Here is a 10,879-nt window from a genome sequence, read left to right on the forward strand (position 1 = left end):
ATGGAAGATAAGGAAATATGGAGAAAGGGAGAGAGACAGAGACAGAGGGACAGAGAGACACAGACAGAGCTGCCTCCTCAGGGAGAACAGAAGAGAGAGAGCAAAGTGGGTGGAGTTTTCCTCTTAAAGGGCCAGCTCATGAGCAGAGAGCTGATGCTCTGTGCCAGGTTCCCAAGGGAGCAGAGCCAGGTTTGCCTTCTTCTAATGAATTCACAGATGTGTAGAATTCTGGTAGATCCAGAACATATTTCCTTCTAAACATATTCTTATCTGCATCTGGTTTAGGATGGAAATGATGAGCTAGCAAGGATCTTTTCTGCATAGGATTTTACAAAAGGTTATTGGCTTTAAAAATAATATTTATGAGTAGTAGCTGAGTGAAGTAAGGAAGTCAATGCCATAAATGAGAGTTTCATGGGCTGGAGAGATGGCTCAGCCCTTAAAGGATAGGCTCACAATCAATAAATGAGAGGTTCAGAAGGAGGTAGATATTTTGATAAAAATCTAACAGAAATATTAAGGTAAAAGAATATTGAAAATCAGGTATATTTTTAAAAATTGATTATTAAATATTGAATGCTTGGGTTAAATTTACAGTACACTTGCATGGTGAAAAATACCTAAGCTCAACAAGTCCCCTTGAGTCAAGTATCATCCCACCAGAGTAAGTTGCGTGCTAGCCTCATTATTACAGGACAAAGATACATGAAAAAATAAGGCCTTCCAAAAGTTGTCTCCTTCTGCTTCCAGCTGCATAGACCTGGGCACCTTTGGCTCTTAAGACCTGACCAGCTTCAGGTACATTAGGCCAACACAGAAAAAAAAAAACAAAAACCAAAAACTCTTCCTTACATAAAGATGACTACTCTACATGTCTCACATGGTAGGGGATGGATTTTCTTGCATAAGGAGTTTCTCAGAGTCTATACCTATATCCTAATGTCTCAAACAGCAGAGAGGCAAATAGCAAATACTCTTTAATGTCTTCTGAGCTGACGTGATGAGTCTGTGAACGTGGGAACCTTGACCCTAAGCCTGACTAGTCCTGGAACCTGACTATTCCTGGGACATTCGACTAGCATGGGACCAGTGTGCAGTTCTGATTATTGGCCACAAATTTTCCCCTGGCAGGCAAATTCTTGTTCTTTCATTTTTTTTTTCTTTTTTCAAACATAGAATATATGTGTGTGTGTTTACTTAAATTAGAAACAATCTCATTTTACATATCAATTCTGGTTCCCTCTCCCTCCCATCTTCCCATGTGCCCCCCCTACATTGCCCTCTTTCCCCCTACTTCGCCCCCCCCCCCCGCCATCTCACTCCCCATCCACTCCCCAGGGAGAGTGAGGCTTTCCATGGGAGAATCATCAAAGTTTTTCACATTATTTGGGCCAGGAGGCTGAGAGAGGATCCCTCCATGGGGGACTGGGTTCCCAAAATCCATTCGTGCACTAGGGATAAATACTGGTTCCACTGCCAGAGGCTCCATAGACTGCCCAGGCCCCCAACTGTCACCCATGTTCAGGGGGTCTGGTTCGGTTCTATACTAGTTTCCCAGCTGTCTGGCTGGGGTCCCTGAGCTCCCCACTTGCTCAGGTCAGCTGTTTCTGTGGTTTCTCCAGCATGGTCTTGACTCCTTTGCTCATTACTCCTCCCTCTCTACAACTGGATTTCAGGAGTTCAGCTCAGTGCTTAGCTATGAATCTCTACTTCTGGCTCCACCAGCTACTGGATGAAGGCTCTTAGAATGGCATTTAAGGCAATCATCAATCTCATTATAAGGGAAGGACATTTAAAGTAGCCTCTCCACTATTGCTCAGATTGTTAGTTGGGGTAATCCTTGTGGATTTCTGGGCATTTCCCTAGTGGCAGATTTCTCTTTAGACCTATAATGGCTCCCTCAATTAAGGTATCTCTTTTCTTGCTCCCTCTATTCGTCCCCTGACTCAATCTTCCTGGTCCCTCATGTTCTCCTCTCCCCTCCTCTTCTCCCTTCCCTTTTCTCCTTCCTCCCTTCCCTCCTCCCTTCCAAAATTTTTCAGGAGCTCTTGGCCCTTTCCATTTTCCTTTCGGGGGGGGGGTGCTAAGTATGTCTCTCTTAGAGTTCTCGTTTCTTAGCTTCTCTGGAGGTGTGGATTGTAGGCTGGTGATCCTTTGTTCTATGTCTAATATCCATATATGAATGAGTACATACCATGCTTGTCTTTCTTTGACAGGTTACCTCTCTCAGGATGGTTTCTTCTAATTCCATTCATTTGTATGCGAGTTTCAAGATTTTATTCTTTTTTTTTCTTTTTGCCGCTGAGTAGTACTCCATTGTATAAATGTACCACATTTTCTATATCTATTCTTTGGTTGAGGGGCATTTAGGTTGCTTCCAGGTTCTGGCTATTGCAAATAGTGCTGCTATGGACATAGTTGAACAGATGTCCTTGTTGTATGAATGTACCATCCTTTGAGTATATGCCTAAGAGTGGAATAGCTGGATCTTGAGGTGGACTGATTACCATTTTCCTGAGAAACCACAATACTGATTTCCAAAGTGGCTGAATAAGTTTACACTCCCACCAGCAATGGAGAAGTGTTCCCCTTTCTTCACGTTCTCTCCAGCTTAAATTGTCACTGGTGGCAAACATAGATTCTTTTCTCATATATCCTGATTATAATTTCCCCTCGATCTACTCCTGCCAGTTCCTCCTTACCTTTTATTTCCCCAACAGATACACTCCCTTTCTGTCTGTGATTAAAAAAGGGTATAGAAGGTTGGAGACTGAACTTCCAGAGGACCCACGTTCAACTCCCAGGACCCACATGGCAGCTCACAATTGTCTGAAATGCAAGTCCAGGGGATCCAACACGCTCCACAGACATACATGCAGACAAAACATCAATGCACATGAAATAAACGAATTAAAAAAAGAAGCAGAAAGGGCTAGAGAGATGGCCTAGGAGTTAAGAGCACTTATTGCTCTTGCAGAGGAACCAAGTTTGGTTCCTAGTTCCCACAGGCAGCTTACAACCATCTGTAGCTCCAATTTAAGGCATCTGGTGTCCTCTTTTAGCCTCCTTGGGCAATAAGCACACAGGTGGTGCACAGACTATGTGGAAAGAAGACATACATACATATAAAACAATAAAATAAAATGTTCAGAGTCAATCCAATTAGGTCAGCCTATCACCTGGTCAAGGAACCACCCTTTAGTAATGTAGGTGCATTGGAAGCTAAATTAAAGAGATAGGTGGAGTAACTCGCCTTTTAATGAGATAATGTACTTTTCCTTCACAGATTTCCCACCCTCTATTGAGTGCCTTACAAAATGAGGTCATGCAGCTTCATTTGTCTGCCTGGTTCTCTAATCACCCAGAAAAGAATAACTTTCCATTTCCCCACCTCTTATCTCTTTTTGAAGCATCCTTTACCTAACACTTTGGACATCACTGTTTTCAAACCCTCCTCCCTACCATGTGGCTGCTTGTCTGATGTGTGTGTGTGTGGCTGATCTATAATGCTGACTTCACTCAAGCTACATGGCTTTTTCCCCCCTCTCTGCTACATTTTTTCTCCTCCAGGAAGCTCCCATGATTCACAGCTTACTTGTCCTGGGTATTTTCTTCAAAAATCAATAAAATTGTCCTTGAGCTTAAAAAAAATCAATTGTGTAAATGTACCACATTTTCACTATCCATTCATCACCTGATGAGCATTTAGGCTGTTTCCAATTTCTGGTTATTACTGATAGAGCAGCAATAAACAAGGATGAGCCAGAATCAGTGTAGTAAGATGTAGAATTCTTTGGGTATATACCCAAGAGATATATAGCTGAATCTTGAGATAGATTGATTCTTAGTTTCATGAGGAACTGTCACACTGATTTCCAAAATGCCTGCACCAATTTGCCCACTCACTAGTAATGAATAGTGTCCCCTGTCCCCACATCCTTACCAGCATGTGTTGTCATTTGTTTTATTGATCTTGGCCATTAATAGTGCAAACAAGACCTTCCCAGATTCAAGCCAAACAAAATCCCAGCACTGAGAAGACACAAAGTCCTACCCCTAACTGAGAAGCTATTTGTAATTAATGAAGTGTCACAGATATACCAACTACACTCTTGGGTAGGCCCTACACTCAGAAATAGTTGGCCAAAACAACTAGTGGTGTGTGTGTGTGTGTGTGTGTGTGTGTGTGTGTGTGATATTTTGGTTTCATTTATTCTATTTTGACTTTTGTCTTTTTTGTTTATCTGTTTTGATTTTTATTTTTGTGGTTTGTGGTTTCCTTCCTTCCACTCTTTCTTCTTTTTGGAGAGAGAACATAAAGGTATGTGGGTAGGGAGCTGGGGAGGAGTTGTGGAATGTGAAAAACATCATAAAATATATTGTATAAAATTTTTAAATATTAAAGGATATCTTATGAAATCCATTCATAGAATGATGCTAAGCAGACCCAATAGAACAACTGCTTAGTTTTCAATCAGTTCTGTTACTTTGGATAACTTTGGCTAATATAGAAGGCAGGGGGTTATGGTTATAATTACTTAGCTGTTGAAGGCTTCTTGGTGTGGAAAAGACACTTTCTTTTATTAATATGGGTCCTAGAAGGTAAACCTCACTTCATGGCCTCACATGTGAAAAACAAAAATTGGAATTGATAGGTTATAATTTTAAAAGAGGAGATTAAATTGAGAATTTTTAGGAATAATCTGGGAGGGGTTATATAAAGGAGTGGAGGATTGATACATCAAATATACACTACATACATGAAATTATCAAGTAATTAATAAAATATTTTAAGAAATAGAACTGAACCTGACTTTAAGTTCAGTCAGTCATAATTTAGTCATAACAGTAAACTAAATGTATTGTTCTGTTTGTTCAACTTAGTAATGTGTTTTATATTCTCAATCACAAATGACAAAGCATAGTTAAAATAATTAAGAAAAATCAGGCCATGCCTATATTACCTGTTCAACATAATGTTTCCCAGTTAAAGCTGCAGATGATACTTTTTTGTGTGCAGAAATTAAATTAAAAGATTCTTATACCTTATCTTACAGACTCATTTAAGGAAAAAAATGACCTCTAGTGTGTACTTAGTTCCTATTGTTATTTTAAAAAATATCTAGATTCTCCATGGCCCTCACCTACTTTATTTTGGAACGTAGATATCTTAATAATTAAGTTGTATTTCCTTTTATCCCTGAAGAGCTGTCTCCCAGAAGAATGAGGGAAATCTCAGTGCTGCACTTATTTTAAAAGCTACAATGTTATCAAGTCTAAAGCCCCTGTGAATATCTTTGTCTGATGCTGTGGTATATCACTAGAGGTTCCGAATGGCTCAGGGCCTGGACATATATATCCAGTGTAGCTTAACTCCTTTCTTAAAGCATACAAGAATCTAAGAATATATCCAGAGAATTTTCTGCTAGTTGATCCTACAGGTTCACCTTGCAGGACTACAAATTATAGTTCCTAAGATCATTTAAGCTTTAGCAGTTTGTCTAGACTCTTAAGACTAGAATTTTTCAAGAAAGCAACTAGTAAAGCAGACGTTTTTATACAGAAACCACTGACGAGTATAGGTTATGGTTCTCTGTGGGAGACTCTGAAACTCAGACCATGAATGATGCTTGAAGGATTGGATTTATTTTATTTTAAAATAACTTTAAAATATTTATGCTTGTGATAGGATAAGTAATCAAGTTTATTTTTACACTCATAGAATTAAAATAATATCCCCCTCAAAGAAGGAACCTTGGGATTCTACTACTTCATTTTAAACAGAATCTGACAAACTACTGCATTATAGAAGGTAAAAGTAATTTCAAAAATATTTGAGATGACTAGTTTCTTGGTTGGTACTGAGGGAAGAATTCTTTTCTCAAGATATAGATGGTTTTGCTTTAAATTTGCTGATATTTATATGTTAAACTCTATTACATTCACTGAATGTTTAGAACATTGCTCTGATTGTGCATTCTCATCACAACTCAGTTATTACCCATATAGTGAATGTGCACTGTAATCACTAAAGCCCATTGGCCAGATTAAAAAACAGTAAACTAACAAATACACAGGGAATAAGTTGAGTTTCACCTTAAAGACTATCACTGTGGAATGGATGATGGATATTTGCAAATGGTATTAAAATATGTTGATGAAATGAAACAAGAATAAGTATTAAAATATTGGTGTCTTTGGCTCTAGGCAATATTAAAGATAATATGATCTTTAAAAATACTATATGACTCCTTCAGCTTTCTTTCATTGCTTTAGTATTTCATATTCCATCACACCCTATCTTTCTTAATTTAGAAGCAAGTGTCTTTATACTATTTGGACAAGTAATTTTTGACAGATTTAGTTAATATTTTATTTTTAATATTCAAAACTACATTATTGAATAGTGGTTATTACTTTTATCTTAACCATTGATTTTCTGACATAATATAACTTCACTTCTCATTGGTATCTTCATTCTCTAAACTTTAAAAATGTCTCTGGCTCTTTACTGCAACATCTTAAAAGTCCATATGCATATTACAAATTTCCAACAGAATTAAAATTGATTGTTTGGGTATGAATTAATTGGTCAATTACAGAAAAGTGTAATAAGATTAATAATATTAGTTGCAGACTTTGCTATGGTATTAAATGCATTTCTGGATGTATATCATTTAATTTCCACAAAAAAACTTTGACACATTATTCTTATTCTCTTTATGTACAAGAAGCAACTTTTCCTAAAGAACTGTATCCAAGGTCTGAATTAAAAAGGAGAAGTCTATTACAACCTAAAGTATTTGCTGTGCTATAGAACTTCATAACTATGCACCCTTTAGGTGTAACCCCGAGTCTGCATGCTCTATTATTAGTCTACTTTAATTTCTATAACAAGTGTATATTGATTAATTGGTACTTGCAATACACAAATGATATGCTGACTACACATAGAAAGACATTATTTGTGATCAGAAGAGAGATATCATGTGAAAAATAATCAGTATTCAATATTAATATTAATGTTTGTTAATAGTTGCTACTAATCTTGGAAAATATGTTTGGCCCAGGTTGAAGAATTAAGGGATTTTTATTAAAGATAAGAAATAATGGTAAATGTCTGAATAAGTCAATTAAAGTGACAGGAAGTTTTAATGGAAGAGTAATACTTGATGTTATACAGCATGATTTATCAGGGGCATAGATACTAGAGACATATTTCTTTGCTTTAATTTGTAATTCTGATCCTAGTTAGTAAATTTCAACAAGATTACTTCCCTACAACTTTTTAAGGAAATGTGGAAATATAACAATATCTATGTGGTATTATTGTTGTATATATTAAATGAACAATCATGAACACATATAGAGATGTCATACAAATGTTAGCTACAATTATTACTGGCCATATTGAATGACTCAGAGTTAAAAAAGGGAAAGAAAAAGGTAGGTCTTATTTTTAATACATGGTCTTCAAAGTCTGTGATGCCTTACAAAGAAATCAATGACATATAAAGTCATATGCAGGGTAAATGGATGGTAATCAGACTGTCACATATAGATATTTAATTCAGTGGCTATTTTTAAATAACACTCAACACTTCTGTACAATTTTCTTAAAGAATGTTGAACTGTGAGCTTAAAGAAAAACTTTTAAAAAATGGAAATTGTATGGTTCATTAAGAGAGACAGATGAGAGAAAAAAATATCCTACAATGAATGTTAAGCCTTTTTTTCTGCAATTCACTACACATATCTCTTTAAGTTGTATATAAATTCAAAGCATTTTTCCTTTTTTATTTTTTATTATTATTTATTTATATTTCTTATTTTACATATCCATCTCAGCATCCTCTGTCCCTTCCTCCCTCCCTCCCTCTCTTTCACCCTCCCATACCTCCTGACCACCCTTCCATCCCATTCCTAAACCCCCCAACTGCACATGTAGGGTGATGCCCTCCAGGAGGGGTCATCTAAATCAGTCAAGTCATCTGGACTAGGGACTAGAACCTCCCTCCTGCCTCTAGGTTAAGAGAGTATCCCTCCATGACGCACATGTCCCCAAAGTCCTTTTGTGCACCAGGGATACATCCTGATTCCACTGTCAGAGGACCCTTAGACAGTCTAGGCCTTCTAACTAAGAACTATGTTCAGGGTGTCTGAGTTGGTCCAATGCTGGATTTCCAGCTATCATGCTTGGACCCCATTAACTCCTCCTTGTTCAGGTCAGCTGTCTCTGTGGGTTTCTGTAGCCTGATCTTGTCCTCACTTTCTGCATCTGGATTCCAGTTCGGCTCAGTGTTTAGATGAGGGCTCTATGATGGCGGATAAGTTAGTCATCAATCTCACTCAGGGAAGGGCATTTATGGTGGCCTTTCCACTGTAGCTCAAATTGTTGGTTGGAGTCAGTCTTGTAGATCTCTGGACAATTCTCTAGAGTCAGTTTTCTCTTGAAACCTATAATGGCTCCCTCTTTCATGGTATCAAAGCTTTTATGACCCACAAAAGGCAATTAAACATATTAGGAAATTGGAAATAAGTCAGTAATTTTTATTGGCATATGTTTACTATAAATTGTGCTTGGTTTAACATACCAATTCTTTCATGTATATCACATTGACCATGTTCAGATCTTCCTATTCCCTCCCTTTAGTACCTTCTCCCTATATCTCCCTCATAGCAGTCTCTTCCCTTGCCATAGTGCCATTTCTGTTTTTCTTTGTATAAATGTATATGTATATGTATATTTATATGAGCATAAATATGGACTTATGCATCTATAAAGACTTCACGAATACAGTTTTAGAATTATTCACTGACACTCTAAGACTCAATTTCTTATAAACATGAATACCAAGGTGATCTATGTAAACTGTTACCTGCAAGGCATTTCTTAAACTATCTATGCTCACTTCCTGTTATTGTTTCATAATATTAAAATTAAAGTGTACAATAGCAAAAGAATGTATGGACCAGTGGTATAGTAAATATGACAGGCATTTCAGGAGGGAGGCACTGTATTGTATATTTAAGAGAAATGCTAAATTATAGCAATTTTAGAAATTTAAATTGAAAATACTATGTAGAGTCCACATTAACTGATTGAATTCAGTTTAAGTTGAAGTATTTTGAAGCTAAATTTTAGACCCATGTACTATAGCAGCTATTTATAACACTAAGGTCAAGCTAAGAGTTTGTTTATTTTGCCTTATGACTCTCATCAGGTATCCTCCATGGGTGACAGGGGAACAAGCAATCACTCAGGAGTGACTGACTTCATCCTTGTAGGCTTCAGGGTCGGCCCTGAGCTCCATATCCTCCTTTTCCTGCTCTTTCTGTTTGTGTATGCCATGATCCTTCTAGGGAACATTGGGATGATGACCATTATTATGACTGATCCCCGGCTGAACACACCAATGTATTTCTTCCTAGGAAACCTCTCCTTCATTGATCTCTTCTATTCATCTGTTGTTGCACCGAAGGCTATGAGCAACTTTTGGACTGAGAGCAAGTCCATCTCCTTTTCAGGCTGCGTGACTCAGTTTTTTCTCTTTACACTCTTTATTGTGGCTGAAGGATTTCTTCTGGCAGCCATGGCTTATGACCGCTTCATTGCCATCTGCAACCCCCTCCTGTATTCTGTTCACATGTCCACACGTCTCTGTGCTCAGCTGGTGGCAGGCTCTTATTTTTGTGGCTGCATCAGCTCTGTTCTCCAGACAAGCATGACATTTACTTTGTCCTTTTGTGCTTCTAGGGCTATTGACCACTTTTACTGTGATACTCGACCAATTCAGAGATTATCTTGTACTAACCTTTTCGTACACAAAATAGTATCCTTTTCCTTATCCAGTGTCATTATCTTACCGACTGTGATCGTCATTGTTGTTTCTTACATGTATATTGTGTCCACTGTTCTAAAGATACGCTCCACGGAGGGGAGGAAGAAGGCCTTCTCCACTTGCAGCTCTCACCTGGGTGTTGTGAGTGTGCTGTATGGTGCTGTCTTCTTCATGTATCTCACCCCTAACAGATTCCCTGAACTGAGTAAGCTGGCTTCCTTGTGCTACTCCTTAGTTACACCTATGCTGAACCCTCTGATCTACTCTCTGAGAAACAAAGATGTTAAAGATGCTCTAAGCAAACTTCTAGAAAAGAAACAATCCATTCTTTAATTGTTCCTCTTCTCTACCTGTAGTGTTTTTTTTATTTCATATCTCTTATAATCAATATTTCTTCTCCTACTCTTCTAGTAGAATTTATGCAACAAACCCTTATTAAATATTACTTATTTTTTTCTCTGAAATCTTGGATGCATGGACATCATAGACATTAGAGAATCATTCTTGATTATGCTCTCTTCTCACATCTCCAATGACAATTTACTTCACAGAATCAGTATGTATTTTATAGTATTGAACAATATTTTAATGTTTCATTATAATCCCTTAACAATAATTTAACTAGTGTTTATCTTTTTCATTCTACTCTATCTGTATAAAATTTATAATTATAATAGTTATTTGTAAATAAAATTTTTTCTGTTTTATAATTTTATTAGCACTTGTAATTAATTATTATATTTCAGCTTTACCAAATAGCTTATACTCAGGGAAGAATTGATAATAAGAAAAAAGCAAAGTATAAATATCTTTTTCTATACACATTTATTTGCAAAATTATCTTAAAGCATTGTGGGCATTGTGTAGTGCTCTGATAAAGTGATAGTTGCCTGATTCTGTTTCAATGAACTAAGTTAGAAGATAGGAAGTTGAAAATACTTTTGAATTATCCTTCTGTACATATTACTGTTTTTAATTTTATTTTGTTTTTTATTATTACTGGGGAAGACTTAATGGAGGTTTAGAAATCAGTGAGC

The 10,879-nt window shown here is 37.0% G+C and overlaps 1 protein-coding gene across 1 annotated transcript; it reads left to right on the forward strand.

Moving 5' to 3' along the window:
• The first annotated feature begins 9,200 nt into the window (after positions 1-9,200).
• On the forward strand, positions 9,201-10,175 carry LOC127215808 (olfactory receptor 9K2). Its single transcript, XM_051176302.1, has one exon. The coding sequence runs from the start codon at positions 9,234-9,236 to the stop codon at positions 10,173-10,175; it is 942 nt and encodes a 313-aa protein (XP_051032259.1). The 5' UTR covers positions 9,201-9,233.
• The last annotated feature ends 704 nt before the right edge of the window (positions 10,176-10,879 follow it).

This window comes from Phodopus roborovskii, unplaced genomic scaffold (assembly GCF_943737965.1).
Source record: "Phodopus roborovskii unplaced genomic scaffold, PHOROB, whole genome shotgun sequence".
Lineage (NCBI taxonomy): Eukaryota > Metazoa > Chordata > Mammalia > Rodentia > Cricetidae > Phodopus > Phodopus roborovskii.